Source organism: Coturnix japonica, assembly GCF_001577835.2.
Source record: "Coturnix japonica isolate 7356 chromosome 4 unlocalized genomic scaffold, Coturnix japonica 2.1 chr4random350, whole genome shotgun sequence".
Classification (NCBI taxonomy): Eukaryota; Metazoa; Chordata; class Aves; order Galliformes; family Phasianidae; genus Coturnix; species Coturnix japonica.
Window position 1 is genome coordinate 236,591 of NW_015439533.1, and position 20,715 is coordinate 257,305.

Genomic DNA, 20,715 nt, shown 5'->3' on the forward strand with positions numbered 1-20,715 from the left:
GCCGCTCGCGGCGCCGTAACTGCCGTGCGTCCTCCCAGCCGCCAGGGGGCGCACAGCGCAGCACCGGGCGCTGCCGCTCTACCCGCAGTCCCGGGGCACTGTGGGGCGGCAAGATGGCGGCGCTCGGCGTAGGGCGAGCTGCGGTCAGGGTGCGGGGCTGCGGGGCGGCGGGGCGGGACCGGGGCTGGACGCGGGGCGGGACGCGGGGTCCGGGGCTGCGGTGTCGGCCGGGGTCGGGAGGAGCCCGTTATGAGGGGGGGGGGGTCGCTCCGCAGCCGTTTAACCGCCGCTCTCCCCCCAGGGCCTCCTGCGGGCACCCTGCGGCCTGCGCCGACCCCTGGGCGCCTCCGCCGGGCTGCAGCAGAACCACAGGGCCAAGGTGAGCGGGACCGGACGGAACCGGCACCGAACGGCTGGGAGCGGTGACAGCAAACAGACAGAACGGGCCGTGACCGGCATTAACGGCCCCGTGGGCATTAACGTGTCATGACAGGGAGCGGCTGAAGCTGCCTTAAGGGGCTCAGTGAGCTGCTCCGTGCGGGCAGACGGTGTTGGTAACGAGGGGGGCACTGAGATATGGAGGGCAGAGGGGAGCAGTGAGATATTGAAGGCAGAGGGGAGCAATGAGATATTGAAGGCAGAGGGGAGCAGTGAGATATTGAAGGCAGAGGGGAGCAGTGAGATATGGAGGGCAGAGGGGAGCACTGAGATGTTGAAGGCAGAGGGGAGCACTGAGATATTGAAGGCAGAGGGGAGCACTGAGATATTGAAGGCAGAGGGGCAGCGCTGCTGTTGCTTTCCCTGCCCTGCAGTTCGGGTCCGTGTGCTGCTGCTCCCTGCTCACCTCCTCAGGTGGCCACAAAGAAGCTCATAGAGCTGCAGCACAATGACAGGCTGAGGGAGCTGGGCTTGTTCAGCATGGAGATGAGAAGGGTACAAGGTGACCTCAGTGCAGCCTGCCAGGACATGAAGGAGCCTGCAGACAGGAAGGGAGCCAAGTCTTTGAAAGGGCAGATAAGGGCAGGACAAGGGGAAATGGTTTGGAGCTGAAGGAGGCAGATTGAGGGTGGATGTCAGGGGGAAGTTCTTCAATGTGAGAGTGGGGAGGTGCTGGAACAGCTGCCCAGAGAGGCTGTGGATGCCCCGTCCATCCCTGGGGGTGTTCAAGGCCAGCTTGGATGGGGCCCTGGGCAGCCTGGGCTGGTATCAATGTGGAGGTTGGTGGCCCTGCCTGTGGTGGGGGGTTGGAGCTCTGTGATCCTTGGGGTCCCTTCCAACCCAGACCATTCTGTGTGTGATTCTGTGCCATTCTTGTCCCTTCCCATCACCATCCAGACTCTGTAGGTCTCTGTCAGCACTGCAGGGAATTAGTGGCTGAAGAGGCAGGGATTATTTAAAAGCACTGTGCAAAAATAAGTGGCAGCTCAATGGGAGGGAGGTGGTGGGGAGGGGCTCAGGGATCACCTCTAGGACCAACTCTGCTTCATATGTTCAGGCTTGGTCTTAAGCACAGAACTAAGAGTGGACAGTGACAGGACAAGGGCTGTGTTTAAATGGCTTTAAACTGAGGCAGGGGAGGTTTAGGTTGGATTTAGGAGGGTGGTGACACACTGAACAGGTTGCCCAGGGAGGCTGTGGATGCCCCATCCCTGCTGGCATTCAGGGCCAGGCTGGATGTGGCTCTGGGCTCTCATGAATAACTGCAGAGGGTGCAGATGTTGTCCATGCTGTTAGTACCCTTCCCCTGCCCTGCTGCCTGCAGGTTGGGGCTCACGTTGGATTATGTGGGAGGTCTGAGTGTCGTTTTCTCTCCTTGCAGTCAGAAAATGCAAAGTCAGAGGGCACGTTCCAGGTCACCATGCTGCCTGGGGACGGCGTGGGCCCGGAGCTGATGCACGCCGTCAAGGAGGTGTTCAAGGTAACATCTGCTGAGCCAGAGGGCAGCCCAGCTCCAGCATGGAAGTGGGTTGTGAGCAGCCTGGGGTCCTTCCATGGAGCAGGTTCAGCTCACGCAGTTCTTGCAAACAGATCATTATCATGGAGACCTTCCCAGCTGTAACTCAGGGCAGCAGCGAGCATTCAACTGTTCTGCCTCGTAATACAGGATGAGTTTGTCATAGAATAGGAAGCAGACGGTGTTGTCTGCTGTGGTAGATGACACAGCGGGCAGGAAGTCCTGATATAACAGGTGGCAGAAAACACCATTATGCAGCCACAGCTGAAATGGAATTAGTGTCCCTGAGGTCCAGGCTCAGCACACTGCGTTCCGTTCCCTTTTGTCCCCAAGGAGACGCTCTGGCTGGTTGAAGTTTCATGCCCCGACTCTTTGTCTCTGGTGCAGGCTGCCAGCGTCCCCGTGATCTTTGATGAGCACCACCTGAGTGAGGTGCAGAACATGGCGTCGGAGGAGAAGCTGGACGAGGTGGTGGACTCCATGAAGGAGAGCAAAGTGGCACTTATAGGTGAGGACCTGTGCTCCCTGTCCAGCAAGGAGAGCTGCCCGTATCTCAGAAGCTTGAGATGCTTCCAGGGGGCAGCATTTCTGGGGTTAGGAAGCGTGTTCTCTTTAAACAAAGAAGTTTGTGTCTACTTGGTTTCCTTAGCTCATCATTGGAGGGGTTGAGAGGTTGTATCCAACTTCTCCTGAAAGGAGACCTGCTAGCATGGCCTGCAGAAACAAAGGGCCTCGTCTGGGTCCAGTGTAATACAAATGGGTCTCTGTCCTTGTCTGAGACTTTATGGAAAGCCCCCTGCTGCCCTCTCACCCAGGTTCAGACCAGCTCCTTTGCAGCTGTCAGTGCACTTTGTGTTCTTACTGCTGCTCCGTGTTGTCCCTGCAGGCAAGATCCACACCCCCATGGAGTACAAGGGAGAGCTGGCTTCCTATGACATGAGACTGAGGTGAGCTCAGCGCCCTGCTTGGCTGCCAGGGCTGGGAACCATCACAGCACTGAGAAACCCACTTCACACTCAGTTCTGGTACCAAATCGGGGCTGAAGGAGACGAGTCCAGGGCAGATGGGAGGTTCACGTGTCACCAGGAAGACAAAGATCCTGGGAACCGTGGCTGGGAGCTGCCTCTTGGGATTGCACCCCATTAATTGCCTTCCTGGGGTCCCTTGGAGGGGGTGGGGGTGGCAGGGGGGTGGGCACAGTGAGCTGCCTCGACACAGGGCAGTCAGAGCCAGGCTGTGATAGGTGAGAATGGCTCCGTGTCCTTGAGACCAGGGGTGGCTGGAGCAGGAGCTGTGGGCTGATGTGTTGGGACAGGTTGTTGTTGGCACCCAGCAGCTGCCAGCAGCGGTCACTGCCCCAGGAATAGCTCCAGCAAAGTGCTGACTCTGCTGCTGCTTCTATTGCAGGCGCAAGTTGGACTTGTTTGCAAACGTGGTCCACGTGAAGAGCTTGCCAGGCTACCAGACACGGCACAACAACTTGGACCTCGTGATCATCCGTGAGCAGACGGAGGGGGAGTACAGCGCTCTGGAGCACGAGGTGTGGGAGCTGCTTTGTGCTGCTGCTGGCAAACAGGGGCTGGGGGAACCTGGGCCCTGTGGCTGAGCTCAGTGCATGGGGCACGGCGCTGCGTCCCACTGCTGCTCAGTGCAGGCCCAGCAGGGCCTGGAGCTGCAGCACTGGCAGCAATAGGAGATGGGTGAGAGCAGCTGGTGATCTGAAGGCACACAGACAGCGACAGGCCTGATGGTGGGCTGCACGAGGGGTCGGGCCTGAACAAAAGGACTCGAGGAGGTTGAGGCACATATTGCTGAGGTGGTGCAGCATTGGGCAGGGGGTCATGGTCGGTGTCACAGAGCACGGGGTGGTCAGCAGCATGGGTGGGTGGGGCAGAGCAGTGGGGCAGGTCTGTGGGGCAGAGCAGTGGGTTAGGGCTGTGGGTTAGGGCTGTGGGGCAGGGCTGTAGGACAGGGCTGTGGGGCAGGGCTGTGGGGCAGGGCTCTGGGGCAGGGCTGTAGGGCAGGGCTGTGGGGCAGAGCAGTGGGTTAGGGCTGTGGGGCAGGGCTGTGGGGCAGGGCTGTAGGGCAGGGCTGTGGGGCAGGGCTCTGGGGCAGGGCTGTAGGGCAGAGCAGATGGGGCAGAGCCAGTGGCTGTTAGGGCTGTGGGCAGCGGCTAAGGTGGGGCAGGGCTGCTAGGGCAGGGCTTTGGGGCAGCGGCTGTAGGGCAGAGCAGTGGGGCAGAGCAGTGGGTTAGGGCTGTGGGGCAGGGCTGTGGGGCAGGGCTGCAGGCTGTGTGTGGCAGCTCCTCACTCTCCCTTTGTGTGCAGAGTGTGAAGGGAGTCATCGAGTGCCTGAAGATCATCACCCGCGCCAAGTCGCAGCGCATCGCCAAGTTCGCCTTCGACTACGCCACCAAGAAGGGGCGCTCCAAGGTGACGGCTGTGCACAAAGCCAACATCATGTGAGTGCTGCAGACCCCTGCGGGCGCTGCCGTGTCCCAGGCCTTGCTGCTCTCAGCTCTGGGTCCCATCGGGGCAATGCCAGGTGCTGGTCCGGCTCTGGAGGGGCTGGGTGTTTCCTGGCAGCTGTTGTTCCCCTCTGTGTGGCCCCATCACTGCTATGGGCCTGGCTGAGGCCGGACAGCTGCATCCTGAGGCTGCCAGCTGAGCAGGGAGCTCTGACATTGGAGGCTGTTCTGTGCTCCCCCCCTCCAGGCTCTGACTTCACCGCTTTGTTTCTGCAGCGTGAGCTGCACTAGGGCTGCCTGCCCCCATCCCTGCTGCGCTGGGACACCAATTGCTGTGGGATGCTTCTGTACTGATTTCAGTGCTGCCCCGCAGAAGCCTCAGAGCGTGTCTGTTGCCTCTCAGGAAATTAGGTGACGGGCTCTTCCTGCAGTGCTGTAAGGAGGTGGCAGAACTCTACCCCAAGATCAAGTTTGACACCATGATAATTGACAACTGCTGCATGCAGGTGAGGCTCCTCCTTTCTTGCCTCACCGCATCCCAGGGCCGTCCTGCTCCTCCTGCTGCTGCTCTGCCTGCTGGGCGAGGGGCTCTAAAGCTGCTGCTGCTGCTGCTGTCAGCTCGGGCTGTTTGCCTGTGTCCTGCTTTGCTGCTTGCAGGGGGGAGCACAGGCTGGTGCCTCCAGCCTTTCCCTGCTCCCCACCAGAGCAGGGCAGGAGCTGCAGGGATGATGGATGATGTCTGACACCCGGAGCTAATGTGTGGGCTGGGCTTGCAAAGCCACCAGGTGCTGTGGGTCTGTGGCAGGGCTCCGTGTGCTCTCTGTGCTCCCTGCTGTTACCTGACCAGGTTGTGTGTGGGGTTCTGCTGTTGCTCCAGTTGCAGCCCCTGCCCTCTCCTGCTCTCGTGCTGCCTGTGTTGCCTCTGGCTGCTGCACGGGGCTCACATCTTCCCTTCCCTCCACGCAGCTGGTGCAGAACCCCTACCAGTTTGACGTGCTGGTGATGCCCAACCTCTACGGGAACATCGTTGACAACCTGGCAGCTGGTCTGGTGGGTGGTGCTGGTGTGGTGCCCGGGGAGAGCTACAGTGCGGAGTACGCCGTGTTCGAGATGGTGAGTGGGCAGCTGTGCCCCCAGCAGCAGCGTGTGCCACCCCAGCACCTTGTGTGCCCCCAGCAGCACCCCAGGTGCCTCCCCAGCTCCTGGCACACCGGTTCGGCTCCTTCACCCTCTTGTTGTCCCGCAGGGCGCCCGACACCCCTTTGCCCAGGCTGTGGGCAGGAACATTGCCAACCCCACGGCCATGCTGCTGACGGCTGCCAACATGCTGCGGCACCTCAAGTACGTGCTGGGGGGGGGCGGGGTGGGAGGGCAGCTCTGTGCTGTGGGGTGTGAGGGCAGCTCTGTGCTGTGGGGTGGGAGGGCAGCTCTGTGCTGTGGGGTGTGAGGGCAGCTCTGTGCTGTGGGGTGGGAGGGCAGCTCTGTGCTGTGGTTGTGAGGGCAGCCCCGCACCATGGGCTGGCAGTGACGTATGGCCGCTGTCCTCTCTGCAGCCTGGAATTCCACTCCAACCTGATCTCGGATGCGGTGAAGAAGGTGATCAAAGTGGGCAAGGTGAGCGCTGGTTTGTGGCTGTTCCCGTTTGCTGTTGGTGCTGTCGCGGTGCTGCGTTGTCCCGCGGGTATTTCCAACCTCTCACCTCCCCCTTCTCCACCCCAGGAAGCTCCGGGTCCCGCTGCTTCCCCTGTAGCCGGTCGGGCCGCTGGTTCTTGCGGGGCTGGGGGGCGTCAGACGCATCTTCCTCGTAGCTGCCCCCCCCGGGCTCTGTCAGGGCGCACGGAGGGAGCTGCTCTGTCCTGTCCTGTCCTCTCTCCTCCTGTCCTGTCCTCTCCTGCCCCTCAGCGCCTTCACTCAGTTTCACCATCACGTTTCTCCCTTGTTTCTCCCCTTCCCTGTGTTGGATTTTTAGGTTCGGACGCGGGACTTGGGCGGTTACTGCACCACTTCTGACTTCGTCAAGTCTGTGATTGACAACCTGCACCCCCACTATGGTGCCTAGGAGCCCCCGGCACCTCACTGCCCCCCCCCCCCGTAGCTCAGTGGTTCAGGGTTCATCCCCCCGTTCCCTCCCGGCTGCCGCTCGCTGGGCTCCGGGGCAGGAGGTTCCTCCTCCTTCGCAGCCCGGTGACGCCGCAGCCGCGTTGGCCGCGTCCCTTTTCTCCTCCCCCGGCCCGGAGCGGCGCTGGGGGGGGCGGCAGCTCCGACCCGGCCCCGTCAGGCAGCTCCGATCAGCGGCGGGACCCGGGGTCCTGCTCGTCTCATTCCACTCCCGGCGGCTTTAGCAATAAACGGGACCCTGAGCTGAGCTGGGCCGTGCGGGGCCGTTCGCGTGTCCGCAGCGATGGAGGGACGCGAGGGTTCGCTCAGCGCCCGCACAGCGGCCAGGACCGGCCCCGGATCAGCGCCGCGCCCCGTCCGTGTGCATGGCGTGCATGGCTCCGTGCTGCCGTCCGTGTGCATGGCGTGCATGGCGTGCATGGCTCCGTGCTGCCATCCGTGTGCATGGCGTGCATGGTGTGCATGGCTCCGTGCTGCTCCGTGCTGCCGTCCGTGTGCATGGCGTGCATGGCGTGCATGGCTCCGTGCTGCTCCGTGCTGCCATCCGTGTGCATGGCGTGCATGGCTCCGTGCTGCCATCCGTGTGCATGGTGTGCATGGCGTGCATGGCTCTTGTGCTGCCATCCGTGTGCATGGTGTCCATGGTGTGCATTGCTCCGTGCTGCATCCGTGTGCATGGCGTGCATGGCGTGCATGGCTCCCGTGCTGCCATCCGTGTGCATGGTGTGCATGGCGTGCATGGCTCCCGTGCTGCCGTTCCGTGTGCATGGCGTGCATGGCTCCGTGCTGCCATCCGTGTGCATGGCGTGCATGGCTCCGTGCTGCCATCCGTGTGCATGGTGTGCATGGCGTGCATGGCTCCGTGCTGCCCGTCCGTGGTGCATGGTGTCATGGTGGTGCATGGCTCCGTGCTGTCATCCGTGTGCATGGCGTGCATGGCTCCGTGCTGCCGTCCGTGTGCATGGTGTGCATGGCGTGCATGGCTCCGTGCTGTCATCCGTGTGCATGGCGTGCATGGCTCCGTGCTGCCATCCGTGTGCATGGCGTGCATGGCGTGCATGGCTCCGTGCTGCCATCCGTGTGCATGGTGTGCATGGCGTGCATGGCTCCGTGCTGCCGTCCGTTGTGCATGGCGTGCATGGCTTCCGTGCTGCCATCCGTGTGCATGGCGTGCATGGCTTCCGTGCTGCCATCCGTGTGCATGGTGTGATGGTCGTGCATGGCTCCGTGCTGCCGTCCGTGTGCATGGCGTGCATGGTGTGCATTGGCTCCGTGCTGCCTCCGTGTGCATGGCGTGCATGGCGTGCATGGCTGCGTGCTGCCGTCCGTGTGCTGGTGTGCATGGTGTGCATGCTCTGTGCTGCCATCCGTGTGCATGGTGTGCATGGCGTGCATGGCTCCGTGCTGCCGTCCGTGTGCATGGCGTGCATGGTGTGCATGGCTCCGTGCTGCCATCCGTGTGCATGGCGTGCATGGCTGCGTGCTGCCGTCCGTGTGCATGGCGTGCATGGCTGCGTGCTGCCGTCCGTGTGCATGGTGTGCATGGCTCCGTGCTGCCATCCGTGTGCATGGCGTGCATGGTGTGCATGGCTCCGTGCTGCCATCTGTATGCATGGTGTGCATGGCTGCGTGCTGCCGTCCGTGTGCATGGCGTGCATGGCGTGCATGGCTCCATGCTGCCATCCGTGTGCATGGTGTGCATGGCTGCGTGCTGCCGTCCGTGTGCATGGTGTGCATGGCTGCGTGCTGCCGTCCGTGTGCATGGTGTGCATGGCTCCGTGCTGCCATCCGTGTGCATGGTGTGCATGGTGTGCATGGCTGCGTGCTGCTCCGTGCTCGCTCGGCCCCGGGGCGCTGCGGGCCGGGCGGGGGGTCGCGGCTGCGGCAGCTCGTGGTTTGAGCCCGGCCCGGAGCGAGCGGCCGGACGTTCAACTAACGGCGCTTCGTGTTGTGCGAGCGAATAAAGGCCCCAACGCTCCCCCCGCCCCCAACCAGCCCCGCATCCCGCACAGCGCCGCCTCCGGCTGCACCGCGGGGACCCGGCAACGGGCAGGGACTGAGCCGGGCTGCGGCGGGGACACGGCGGGACACGGCGGGACACGGCCCCGCTGCCCTGGGAGCAGCGGCTCTTCCTAATGCCGGGCTGGGAGCTGCGGCCATCGGGGCACAGCGGCACCAACAGCGGCCGGAGCAGCCGCCAACACCGGGACACAGCAACGGCCGGAGCGACCCCGGCCCAGGACACGGCAACGTCCGACCGGCCCCAGCCCCGGACGCAGCGGCCGCCGGGCGGTTTCCGTCACTGACGCTGCGTTTCGTTGCAGGTTCGCACAGCGGACATGGGTGGATACGCCACGTCCATGGATTTCACCCAGGCTGTGATCGGGTCCCTGGACGTGTAGGGCCCATCCCCGCCCTCTGGGCCCCGCGACCTGCCCGGTAATTTATTGCTTCCCTCTAATAAAGTGCGACTCTGCAACGTGACGGTCCCTGCCCGCAATGCAGCGCCCTGAGCCCCCCCGGTAACAGCGGGATACGGCTCCAGTACCGGGAAACAATGGGGCACCGGTTATAACACAGCGGGGCACCGGGCACAGCGCAGCGCTGGGGGGCTGCAGCCATGAGGAGCCGTGAGGAAAAAGCAGGAGGAGCAACCGCAGCCCTTTATTGACTGAGGCTCATTGAGACCCCAGCCCTTTATTTGCCGAGGCTCATTGAGACCCCAGCCCTTTATTTGCCGAGGCTCATTGAGACCCCAGCCCTTTATTCACCGAGGCTCATTGAGACCCCAGCCCTTTATTTGCCGAGGCTCAGTCACACGGGGCAGTTCCTGGCACCAGCCGCTCCCGGGGGCTGAGACTGAAGGCAGGAAGCACAGCAGCGCAGGAGCCATGGGGCCAAAGGAGGCAGAGCCCCATTGAGGCAGAGCCCAGAGTCCAACGCCCGGAGCTGCAGCGCTGGGCCCCCAGGGCCTGGATGGATGGTTGGATGATGGGCTGCAGCTGCCCCCAGCAGCCCCGAGTCCACAGTGCAGGGTTGCAGCCCGGCTCAGCTCAGCTCCTCCTCATCCTTGACCTTCTTCTTTTTCTTCTTCTTCTCCATTGGGGTGCCATCTCCCATCAGTTTCCTTTTCTTCTTGGGCAAGGCCTCCTCCTCTTCCTCCTCCTCCTCCTGCAGCCCATTCTGCTCTGGCTCGGTAGCAGCCTCCTCCTCCTCCTCCTCTTCCTCCTCCTGCTCCTTCTTCTTCTTTTTCTTTTTCTTTGGCTCTATGTTATTTTCCTAATGGAAGGCACATGGTGAGGGCAGCCCACGGAGCACAGAGACCAGCTGGTTCCATGTAACCCAGCAGCCCCCACAACGGGGCATCCCCCACATTGGGGCACCCCCAGCCCCAGGGCAGGAGCAGCAGCCACTGCTGGGCAGCCTGGATGTGACCATAGTGCAGTGGGGTCACCCCAACCCCCCCCCAGGACACTCAGAACCTCCCCCTCACCTCCACGTCCTGCACCGAGTTCTCCAGCTCCTCGGCTGCCGCAGCCAGAGCCTCCAGGCGCCGCTTCTCCCGCTTCCTCCTCTTCTTCTCCTTCTTTTCCTGCTTCCTTTTCACCTCAGCCACCACCTCGCTGGCCTGCGGGGAGCAGAGGAGCAATGGGTGCAGGGCCAGACTCCACACAACCCCCCCCAACCTCCACCAGAGCTGTTGGATCAGCCTCATTAAATCAGCTTTTTGCCTCCACAGTGAGTCAGGTGGGAACTTCACATCATGTCCAACAGCCCAGCAGCCCCACGTCCCCCCCACGTCCCCACCTCCACCACAGCCCCACCTCCACCACAGCCTCACCTCCACCATGGCCTCCTTCATCACCTCCAGGTTCTTGCGGGGCGGCTCCCCGGTCTCATAGAACGCCAGCCGTTCCTCCACCTGCTCCCTCAGTTTGTCCCCAAAGACGCTGGTGGGAACCTCTGCAGGGACAGCCGTGCTCAGCAGCTCTCCTTGCACCCAGCAGCCCTCCCCTCCTCACACCCAGCCCAGCACCCAGCGCCCCCCAGCAGCGCCCTGCTCAGCCCAGACGTATCAACATTCACTGTGTGAAATGCTGTTGACGAAAAATCTTCCCATCACAGCAGAGGCCGCATCCCCTGCCCCATCCCATCCCACCCCCCATTCCCCATCCCACCCCCATCCCCATCCCCTGCCCCGTCCCACCCCCATCCCCCCCACCTGAGAAGCAGTCGATGCGGGATGCGATGGTGCACTTGTTGGCCAGGTAGCGGGAGATGCGCCCTTTGTTCTTGGCGGCCGCGCGCCCGATGAAGGTGGAGTGGAAGATGAGGCCGTACTTGGGGGTGTTCCCGCGGGTCTTCAGAGCCCTGAGAAGCCCAACCAGCCGTCAGGGCGGCCCGGGGCTGATGTGCCCCAGATGGGAGCCGCTATCCCCCACTTCCCCCCTCCAACCCCCAGCAACGCCCAGGGGACGCCGCCCACCCGCTCCCATCCCTCTGACCTCGCCGAGCACAGCGGGCACGAGCTGCTGAGCCGCAGTGGTCGCTCAGGGGCTGGGGCTGGCAGCTCACACACAACCGAGGCCGGAGCTGCCCGGTGCGTCACTGCCAGCGGCCCAGGGAGCCGCCATCACTGCAACCACCCCGCAGCGGTACCTGAACAGGGCCTTCTCCGCCCCCAGGATCTGCACCGTCGAGGCCGGGTACTTGGCCAGGTTGGTCAGGCTGCCGGCGTGGGAGATGAGGCGGGCGCCCACCTGTGAGGGGACAGGGGTTAGATACAGGGTTAATGGGGTTAGACACGGGGTTATATACGGGGTTATGGCTGCCCCCACAGCACTGCAGCCATGGGGGGAGCAGCAGCACACGGTGCCAGGCTGGGATCAGCAGTGAGGGGTGTCAGCACAAGGGCTCAGTGGATTGACAGATTCACTCAGACATCACCTCCACAGCCTGGGGGGGGGCAGGGAGGGAAATGGCACTCACCACCTCCCCGATGAGCGCTGAGAGGCTGGGGGCCACCTGGCTCATCTTGGAGCGCAGATATTCCTGCAGGCCCTTGCGGTACTCGGACAGCGAGATGACGCGGCTGGAGAAACTCTCGATGTTGATGAGGTCGATGGGGGAAATGTCCATCCCTGGATGAAAGCGACGTGAAGGAGCCGCGCTGTGCACCAGGAGCACCGCAATCCATGAGGAGCCCAGCACCACACTCACCCATGGAGGAGCGCGACGCCTCCAGGATGGCCTGAGCCTTGGCCCCGTCCATGACGATCTCCTCCAGCCCCTCCAGGCTCTCCTCGCTCAGCTCCTTGCGGTTCCCGATGAACTTGGCCAGCCGACAATACGTGTAGTTCTCAGACACGATCTTAATCAGCTCGGGGAAGTGGTAACCGTACCATTCCCTGCAGGACAGCGTCAGTACAGCCACCAACCCCACAAAGACCCCACCAAGACCCCACCAAAACCCCCCATCACCACGTGTCCCCCCGCTCACAATCCGGCCGCAGCACTGCCGCCCCGGCCGGGGTGCTTCCCGAGGCTGCGCTCTGCTCTCCCTCCCCGTTCTATGCAGGCGGCTGGAGTTGCAGCCACCTGTGGTAAGCGTGGGGAGGGTCCCACAGCGTCACCCCCCCCAGCCCCAAACCCGACTCACCGCACGCGCATGGAGAAGGTGTTGATGTCCTTGTCCAGCTGGTCCAGCAGACTGATGGACTGGATGATCATGTTGTCCACACGGTTCACGTTGAACTTCACTTTGGCTCGGGAGTAGCTGTGGCCGAGGCCGAGCTGAGCCTTAGAGGCCGACTGAGCTGTGAGGCCCTTCACTAATGCGTGGAAGTGCAGGCGGATCCCTATAGGGGGAGACACAACATCAGAACCCCAGCCCAGCCCCATTGCACAACACAGCCCACCCCATAGCCCAGCTCACCCCCCATCCCAGCTCACCCCGACCCCATCCCAGCCCCACTGAACAGCACAGCCCACCCCAATCCCATCCCAGCCCCACAGCCCAGCTCATCTCACCCCATAGCCCAACACACCCCAACCCCATCCCAGCCCCACTGCACAGCACAGACCACCCCACATCCCAACCCCATTGAACACTAGAGACCACCCCATAGCCCAGCTCACCCCAACCCCATTGAACAGCTCATCTCACCCCATAACCCAGCTCATGCCCCCTCCCAGTCCCATATCCCAGCTCATCTCACCCCATAACCCATCCCCCCCATCCCCCACTCACCCCTCATGATCTCCGCCACCACCCCCCCGGTCTGACACTGATATCCCAACTCCTCCAAGATGGCGGCACCGATTTTCGCATCCCCGACCCCCAAAATCGCCTTTTTCTTCTTCGCCGGCATCGACGTCTCCAATAAGAGCCTCAAATCCTCATGTAGGATCCCTATGGGGTTAAAACCGGAGATTAACGGGGCCGGTAACCGGAGAAAGGGGGGGTTAAACCGGAACCGTTTTCACCTTCTGATACAGCATTCATGTTCTCTAAGGCGCTTTGAGCCGATTTAAACGGGGAGAAAGCGGCCAATTTCACCACGTTATGGAACTTGCCGACGTTAAGGACGCTCTGTTCTACCTGTGGGGTCCCGGTAAGGCCCGGTAAGGGCGAGCAAGGCCTGGGCACGGCCCCGGTACCGAGTCATACCGGGTCATACCGGGCCTTACCGGCGCCCCCCCGCCCGTTGCGGCCTACCCGTTACCTGTGGTAACAGCAGCCCGATCTCCTCCACCTCCCTAACGGCGAACAGCGCGTATCCGGCCGCATGCTCGAACAGCACATGTAGCAGCACCTAAATAACGTATCACCGTTAATACAGGCCCGGAGATGCCCAACCGAGGCCCGATGCCAACGGATTCGGGACCGGATTGCAGCCCGCACTCACCATCGTGCTGCACCGGATTCACTAGGCCGCAGCGGAAGCTTGCTGCACCGGATATCCGCCCGCACGCAGCCAATCAGAGCGGGCGTCCTCAAAAAGAGCGCGAGGCTGAGGAGGATCCGCCCACTTTCGCGCTCTCGGCCAATCAGAGCAGCGCAGAGCGCTGTGCCCCGCCCCCTTCTCGCTGTTAACCAATAGGAGCTGCCGCAGCGCTGTCCCCGCCACGCACGTGCGCTCCCGCCCACTTTTCCCGCGGTTCCGCACGTTTCCCGCCACGGCACAAAGATGGCGCGGAATGAACACGAGGCTTTATTAGATAGCGTGGGGGGGGATGGGGAATAAGGGGGGGACACGCGTGTCTCCGTGTTTTCCTACGCCACGAAGTGCCGCTGCAGTTGGAGCAGCAGCTCCGGGGTGAGCAGCACGCGCTGCTCCCGGCCGTGACCCGCTGCACACGGGATGGACACGCGGCCAAAGCGCGTCAGGCCCTGCTCCTGCTCGCGTTGTGCCTGCGGGAATCAACGGGACCCATAGAAACCCATAGAGCCCCATAGAACCCCACAGAGTCCCATAGAACCCCAGAGTCCCACTGAGCCCCACTGTACCCCACTGAACCCCATAGAGCCCCATAGAATCCCACAGAACCCCACTGAAACCCACAGAACCCCACTGAGCACCATTGAAGCCCACTGAACCCCATAGAGCCCCATGGAACCCCACAGAGTCCCACTGAACCCCATAGAGCCCCATAGAATCCCACAGAACCCCACTGAAACCCACAGAACCCCACTGAGCACCATTGAAGCCCACTGAACCCCATAGAGCCCCATGGAACCCCACAGAGTCCCACTGAAACCCACAGAACCACACTGAGCCCTACAGAACCCCATAGAGGCCCACAGAGTCCCACTGAACCCCATAGAGCCCCACAGAGTCCCACAGAACCCCACAGAACCCCACTGAGTCCCATAGAACTCCACTGAACCCCACTGAGCCCCATAGAACCCAAGTCCCATAGAATCCCACAGAACCCCACTGAAACCCACAGAACCCTACTGAATCCCACAGAGCCCCTTAGAGCCTCACAGAACCCCATAGAACCCTAGAGTCCCAACAGAACCCCATAGAACCCCAGAGTCCCACTGAAACCCACAGAACCACACTGAGCCCCACAGTCCCACTGAACCCCATAGAACCCCACTGAACCCCATGAGGCCCCGTGGTCAGTCCCGGAGCCTCCACTCACCTTCAGGAAGGCGGAGGAGGGGAACACACCAAAGCTGGTGCTGACTCCGGCTCCCGGCTGCTGCTGCACCATCTCCCGCATGGCCTCGTCCTGCACACAGCCACCACTTCCAGCACCGCTCACCCCCCCGGCCTCCCCCCCCCCTTGCCCCCTTACTCCTTACCCGCAGCGCCTCGATGCTGCTCTTCACGGCCCACAGTCGAGCTGTCTGCTCCAGCAGCCGCGCGGCCGCGCTGCGTCCTGCGGAGGTGTGGGGTTGAACAACGCGTGGCCATGGCCATGGCCATCCTACCCCCCGCACTCAGAGCACCCCGGGCAGGGAGGCTGAGCCCCAGCAGAGCAGCATCCCCGCTGCGCTCACCCGACTTGGTCTGCTTGGTGTCCACCACTTTGGCGTTGGTGCTCATCTGGTACAAGGTCTCCAGCAGCTGCGTGCTCTTGCGGTACAGTGTGAGCGTGGCCGGGCCCTCCCCCTGTTTGCTCTGCGGGAGGGACACCTTGGCCACCTGCAGGGGCTTCAGTCCGGCCAGCTCCAGCTTCATCTGTGCACCCTGCGAATGGCGATGGAAGGGACAGCAGGGACGGGGGGTGATGGGAGCAGGTGGGGAGTTCGGGAGGAAAAACATAGAAAATGAGCATTAAAAGCAATGAGAAGGTGGCACAGGAAACAGCAGCAGATGGAGCTCCTGAGGGTGTGGGGACCCACAGAGGCAGCGCTGCCCCACACTCCATGGGGGGGACCCTGCAGGGCTGCTCAGTGCCTGCCAGGCGTGGGGCTCCCCATAGCAGCACCATGCCATAATGGCAGCCCTGCGGTGATGCATCACCACCTGCACAATTACACGTCTGGGAATTGATGGTAGCAAAATGTTACTTAGTTAATGAGCTTCTTTGCTGCTGTTTCCTTGTAGAGCCCAAATTGGCACCGAATGGCTCCAATCCACACCACGTGGAACAGCAAACACCGCCAGCACCCAGCGCTGCCCCACAGTGTCTGCCCCACAGTGTCTGCCCCACAGTGTCTGCCCCACAGCCTGTGGGTCGTGCTGGGGTTCCCCTGCCAGCCCCACCTCCCCCCACCCCACACTCACCTTCAGGCGGTTGTTCTCGTTCTTGAGGTGTCTGATGGAGAGCTGCAGCGCCTCGATCTGCTGCAGGAGCAGCGGGGAATCCTTCACCTGCACCGGCCCCGCGCTGCCCCCAGCTGCCGGCCCGGCCCCGACACCTGCACGAAGGGACACGGCGTCACCCACGCAGCGCGGTGCAGCTCGGCACGGTGGGTGCTGGGCACGGTGAGGGCTCAGCGCCAGTTTGTGCCCCCTCGAGCTGCGTGAGTCACTGCAGCCGCGTCCAGGTCTTGCTCAGACCTTGCTGCACTCGGGTCGCCCCGCGGTCCTGCTCAGCTCAGCCCTGACCCAACCCGCCCGGAGCCACCGCGCTGCTCCCCCGCATGCACCACTGGGAGCACCACACGCTGCGCAGCCGTACCTCTCTGCTGCTCCTCTGCAGCGCGGGGAGGGAGGCAGAGGAGAGACAAGAAGAGGGTTATGCAGAGGATCGAGGCTGAGCTGTGTCCTGCACCGCTCCGACCCCCGCACACGGAGCAGTGACCGCAGCACAGCGCGATGCCCGGAGCTGCAGCTCATGGAGATGCTGCATCCCAAAGGCAGGAGCCATCTGCCCCCAGCAAACTGCTGGTGCTCGTGGTGCAGCCAGACGGCAACGCCGCCGTGCCCACTTTGTGATGCTCACACCCAGCCTGGAGCCGGGAGCTGAACCTGGACCCACGGCAGCACTGCAGTCCCCCCTGGACACAGCAGGTGCACAGCTCCAACCACGCGCTGCCCCACAGCCAACAGGCTCCTGCAGCCCCGCGTGGAGCTGCATCTGCTGCCCCACGAGGGACACGGAGCCGCCAACCCTCCAGACGCCCCCACCACCCCCAGCCCTGACAGCACACCTGGGGCTCCATCTCCCCCAGGGCAGCAGAGCCCCCCGGGGGGCACAGCCGCGTTCTCCTGCCCTTTGTCAGCCCCCCCCATCCGCCCGGTGCCACACACCTCCTGCAATGCCCGACACGATGGAGGCGACCCCGGAGGCGGGGGCCCCGCGCAGCCCCTCGATGGTTCGCTTGGACTGGTTGTTCAGCCGCTGCTTCAGCTCCACCTTCTCCGACTCCAGCTGGTCGATGTCGGCCTGGAGGGCGTCCATGGTCTCCTCGAACTCCCTGCAGGAGGGCACACACTCACAGCTCCGCCCGCAGCGCAACCGGGGCCGCCCCACAGACGCTCCGCATCACCTCGAGCGGTTCTAAGCTATGGAGACCCCCCGCAGCCCCCTCCCCCACCACCTACTTCTCCTTCTTCTTGAGCAGCGTTTGTGTCTCATCCAGCTTCGTCTGGATCTTTTCCACGCGGTCGTCGGCGTCCTTGGACGCGCTGTCCAGCTTCTTCTCCAGGAGGCTGAGGCGCACGTTGGCTTCGCTGAGCTCCTCGCCCTGCAGCAGAGGGGAGAAATGGGAGCTCGGAGCTGTGGGTGCATTGGGGAGGGGGCTCTGCTGATCCCTAATGGGGCTGCCCAGAAATCCCACACTGCTCCAGCCCTGGTGCCCAGAGGATCAGCACTGCAGAGGACCCAGCAGGGTGAGAGACAGCAGCTCCACAGGCAGCAGCATGGCAGTGGGGCACAACAGTGAGCACTACAGCTGCCCTGCAGCTGCCTGCCAGCCGACCGACAGCCCACCTTGATCTTGAGGGACTTCTTCAGCTCCTTGATGACCGTCTCCCTGTCCTCCAGCTTCAGCCCCAGCCCCTCAGCATCGGTGATCTCAGCCCGGAGGGCGGCTGCCCGCAGCTCAGCAGGTGGGGTGGGCTGCAGGAAGGAGAGGAGGGAGATGATACAGAATGGGGTTGCAGAGCTCCAAGCATGGCTCTTCCTGCAGCCCACCCTGCAGCCCACCCTACAACCCACCCCACAACCCACCCCACAGCCCGGCCCACCTTGCTCTGTGGCCGGTCAGCATCATACTCTCCCTCCTGCATGGCCGTGGCCATCTTGTTCATGGTGGCGATAAGGATGCTGCAGGACTGGCGCAGGCACTCGTAGGGGTTGATGCCCTGAGTGCCGTAGATCTGCAAGGATTGGGGGGGTGGACAGTGCAGGGAGCCCTTAGTGGAGCTCTGAGCCCCCTGAAGCCCCCCCAGATCCCCCCAGCCCACACTGCAGCCCGCAGAGCAGCTGTGGGGCCAGCTGTGCAGCACAGGGCAGCAGAGCGCTCTGCTGTGGCATTTCCAAGCCACGCTCCCACCCCACGTTGCTCCCAGGCTCTGCAGCCCCCCCAGCTCAGCAGCACAGCGCAGATCCGGGTCCCCTCGCTGCAGCAGGGCTCCCAGGAAGGCACGGTGCAGCCACCCACCTGCTCGCTGACTTTGAAGGCCAAGTCCTCCAGCTTCACCGCCTGCAGCCCTTCATTCTCAGCCAGGGGGGCGATCAGCTGAGCGCCTGCAGCGGCCACCTCCTGCAGCACGGCCACCACCCAGGTGAGGTGCTTGCGACAGTCCAGCAGCGTGTCTGAAACCTGCGGCCAAGCAGAGCGGGGCATGAAGGGGGGCCGCAAAGGGGTCGCCCCCACCCCAATTCCCAGGCAGCCGCCACCGGGAGGATGGTGAACACCAGGAAAGTGGGAAGAAACTGAAGGCTGAGTGGGAGGGGATGAAGGCCCCACACACACCCCACACCCGCCCCATGCACAACCCACCTGCTGCCCGAAGCCCAGCGCTGCAGGGATGCCCGGTGCGTCCGTGCCCGGCATGCGGCGCCGGATCTTCTTGCAGAACTGCCGGATGTCGCTGCAGGACGTCTCCAGGTCCTTGAGCAGGATGGCCAGGTCTGACGCTTCCTGCCCGGCCTGGGAGCACAGAAAGGAGCTCAGTCATCTGCTGGGGGGTGGGGACACCCAGCACGGCCCACCCCACTCTCCTACCTGCAGGAAGGCGCGCAGCCTGCACACCTCCACCCCCATGCAGTCCAAGGCACTCTGGGTGAACTGTGGGGCACAAAATGGGCCCTGTGAGCTGTGCGGTGCAGGGGCAGCACAGCTTGGGGGGCACAGGGCACTCCGGGTTCGGGTGCTGTGTCAGACCCTCCACACACTGTGCTGCTCCGACACCAGGTTTTCCAGGAGGAAGGTTTGTGGCACCGAACTCATTTTGTTTCACCCCACGGGGTGCAGCACTTCCCCACAGAGCTCAGGAGCTCCCAGGCACAGGGCAGCCCGCAGGGCACACACCTCCCCCCTCACCCTGGGGGCCAACCCACAGCTGTGTTGGCAGCAGCTGCCAGGGAAGTGCCAGTGAGTGAGGCAGGAGGGCTCGGAGGGACCCCCAGACCCATCCCATGGGGGTACAGGGGGCAGTGGGCCACTCTGCAGCACCTCACCTTGATGTGGTCGGCCAGCTGCATGGTGCAGTCCTCAGCCTGCTCGGCCAGGTGGATGCTGTACAGGTGCTGCACGAAAAGAAACCATGGCAGCTCAGCACCCCCAAGTGCTCCCACATACACAGGTACATAAACCACATGAGGAAATGCATGAAAAACCCCCAACCTGCAGACACTGAGATTGCCCTGATTGTTAACTGGAGAAACACAACGGCCCCACAAGCACCGTGTCCTCATAGAGCAGAATTAAGGCAGCCCTTCTGATGGAGCCCAACCCACAGCACAGAGGCACAGAATCCCAGCGCAGGGGAATTCTGCCAGGGATGCAGCACAGCCCCAGCTGACACGGCTCCAACCCCACATGCCCTGAGGGTGAAACGCTCCCCAGGTTGGTGCTCCCTGCAGGCTGACACGTTGCACCCACCTGGTAGTACTTGATGGCTTTGGTCAGTGGCTCCACATTGACCGTCTCATCCAGCTGGTCCTTGTGCAGCAGCTCGATCAGGAAGTCCAGGGAGCGCTCGTGCACGCTCATCTCGGGGTACAGCATCCCCACCTTCTTATACACCTCCACGCTGCATTTGTTCAGGGCTCTGGGGGGGGGAATGCAGGCACCGTCAGCTCACCCGGGACAGCAGCAGCACAGGGCTGTTCTGTGGGGTCCGACCTCCCAGCACCCCGGGGAGCACGAGAGCTGGGCAGAAGTCAACACGTCTGCAGGGAAGCAGGGCATGAAATAGGAGCCCATGGAGCTGCAGGATGGGCTGGGGCAGCATGGGGACAGCTGGGCTGGGGGGGATGTGGGGGGTGGGATGGGGGGGGGTCCCTATGGTGGTGTGAGGGTTTGGCATTGCAGAGAGTGGCCCCCCCACTGATCGTAACGTTTGGGCCCACGGTGGGAGGAGGAGGCGGGGATGTGGGGCTGGGGGGGGGCAGGCAGGGGGATGTGGGGCTGGGGGGGATGTGGGGCCATGGGGCAGTTATGGGACAACTATGGGGCAGCCATGGAACAGCTATGGGGCAGTTATGGGGCAGCTATAGGGCAGTTATGGGTCCGCTATGGGGCAGTTATAGAGCAGTTACGGGGCAGCTATGGGGCAGCTACGGGGCAGCTATGAGGCAGCTATGGGGCAGCCATGGGGCAGATATGGGGCAGTTATGGGGCGGCTATGGAGCAGCTATGGGGCAGTTATGGGGCAGCTATGGGGCAGCTATGGGGCAGTTATAGGGCAGTTATGGGGCGGTTATGAGGTGGCTATGGGGCAGTTATGGGTCCGCTATGGGGCTGCCCCCACTCACCCCATACTCGGGTTTGAAGAACCCCTCCTTCTCCCACCAGCTGTACCAGGCGGCCTCAACATAACGGGGGCTGTACGAGGCCGGGAGCGGCACCGACACGTCTATGGGGCACAACAAGTTATGGGGCAGAACAGGGTTATGGGGCAGGACAAGTTATGGGGCACAGTGTGTGGGGCTATGGGGTGTGTGGGCCCCACAGGCCCCCCTATAGCCCCCCATAGATACCCCATAACCCTATAGCTCCCTATAGCCCCCCATAGACCCCCATAGCCCCACAGCCCCCCCATAG

The 20,715-nt window shown here is 63.1% G+C and overlaps 3 protein-coding genes and 3 non-coding genes across 16 annotated transcripts in view; 1 reads left to right on the forward strand and 5 right to left on the reverse strand.

The window, feature by feature from the left end:
* The first annotated feature begins 37 nt into the window (after window positions 1–37).
* IDH3B (isocitrate dehydrogenase (NAD(+)) 3 non-catalytic subunit beta) lies at window positions 38–9,023 on the forward strand. Of its 2 annotated transcripts, none has more exons than XM_015850188.2 (12): window positions 38–149; window positions 302–379; window positions 1,820–1,918; window positions 2,342–2,462; window positions 2,841–2,901; window positions 3,362–3,494; window positions 4,282–4,415; window positions 4,825–4,927; window positions 5,388–5,534; window positions 5,668–5,762; window positions 5,975–6,035; window positions 8,864–9,023. In XM_015850188.2, exons 1-12 carry the CDS (start codon window positions 114–116, stop codon window positions 8,939–8,941), a joined length of 1,146 nt encoding a protein of 381 aa, XP_015705674.1. In that variant the 5' UTR covers window positions 38–113; the 3' UTR covers window positions 8,942–9,023. The 2 variants fall into 2 exon arrangements, with proteins under 2 accessions (XP_015705674.1, XP_015705673.1); XM_015850187.2 differs by lacking the exon at window positions 8,864–9,023 and adding an exon at window positions 6,391–6,786.
* Window positions 9,024–9,191: 168 nt separating this feature from the next.
* On the reverse strand, window positions 9,192–13,580 carry NOP56 (NOP56 ribonucleoprotein). Its single transcript, XM_015850184.2, has 12 exons — window positions 13,448–13,580; window positions 13,265–13,354; window positions 13,026–13,140; window positions 12,790–12,951; window positions 12,199–12,397; window positions 11,760–11,947; window positions 11,529–11,680; window positions 11,199–11,299; window positions 10,762–10,910; window positions 10,381–10,502; window positions 10,033–10,167; window positions 9,192–9,818 (listed from the first exon to the last, which is right to left on the reverse strand). The coding sequence occupies exons 1-12, from the start codon at window positions 13,448–13,450 to the stop codon at window positions 9,588–9,590; spliced, it is 1,647 nt and encodes a 548-aa protein (XP_015705670.1). The 5' UTR covers window positions 13,451–13,580; the 3' UTR covers window positions 9,192–9,587.
* Window positions 10,242–10,309, reverse strand: LOC116652589. The gene has a single exon (XR_004305744.1). It is a non-coding gene; the product is annotated as a small nucleolar RNA SNORD57 (small nucleolar RNA).
* Window positions 10,597–10,667, reverse strand: LOC116652590. Its single transcript, XR_004305745.1, has one exon. It is a non-coding gene; the product is annotated as a small nucleolar RNA SNORD56 (small nucleolar RNA).
* LOC116652591 lies at window positions 12,022–12,159 on the reverse strand. The gene has a single exon (XR_004305746.1). It is a non-coding gene; the product is annotated as a small nucleolar RNA SNORA51 (small nucleolar RNA).
* Window positions 13,581–13,730: 150 nt separating the features above from the next.
* DCTN1 (dynactin subunit 1) overlaps window positions 13,731–20,715 on the reverse strand; it is a 39,995-nt gene continuing 33,010 nt past the window's right edge. For 8 of the 10 annotated variants that reach the window (XM_015850176.2, XM_015850178.2, XM_015850175.2 and 5 more), the window contains 15 exons: window positions 19,552–19,720; window positions 19,128–19,196; window positions 18,673–18,735; window positions 18,448–18,597; window positions 18,106–18,267; window positions 17,690–17,821; window positions 17,433–17,561; window positions 17,045–17,187; window positions 16,751–16,917; window positions 16,179–16,193; window positions 15,782–15,915; window positions 15,052–15,241; window positions 14,854–14,930; window positions 14,691–14,780; window positions 13,731–13,953 (listed from right to left, as the gene is read on the reverse strand). In XM_015850176.2, coding sequence (XP_015705662.1) covers window positions 13,816–13,953; window positions 14,691–14,780; window positions 14,854–14,930; window positions 15,052–15,241; window positions 15,782–15,915; window positions 16,179–16,193; window positions 16,751–16,917; window positions 17,045–17,187; window positions 17,433–17,561; window positions 17,690–17,821; window positions 18,106–18,267; window positions 18,448–18,597; window positions 18,673–18,735; window positions 19,128–19,196; window positions 19,552–19,720 — 1,828 coding nt within the window. In that variant the 3' untranslated portion in view covers window positions 13,731–13,815. The remainder of the gene's footprint in view (window positions 13,954–14,690; window positions 14,781–14,853; window positions 14,931–15,051; window positions 15,242–15,781; window positions 15,916–16,178; window positions 16,194–16,750; window positions 16,918–17,044; window positions 17,188–17,432; window positions 17,562–17,689; window positions 17,822–18,105; window positions 18,268–18,447; window positions 18,598–18,672; window positions 18,736–19,127; window positions 19,197–19,551; window positions 19,721–20,715) is intronic. The other 2 variants (XM_015850172.2, XM_015850180.2) reach the window with 1 other exon arrangement.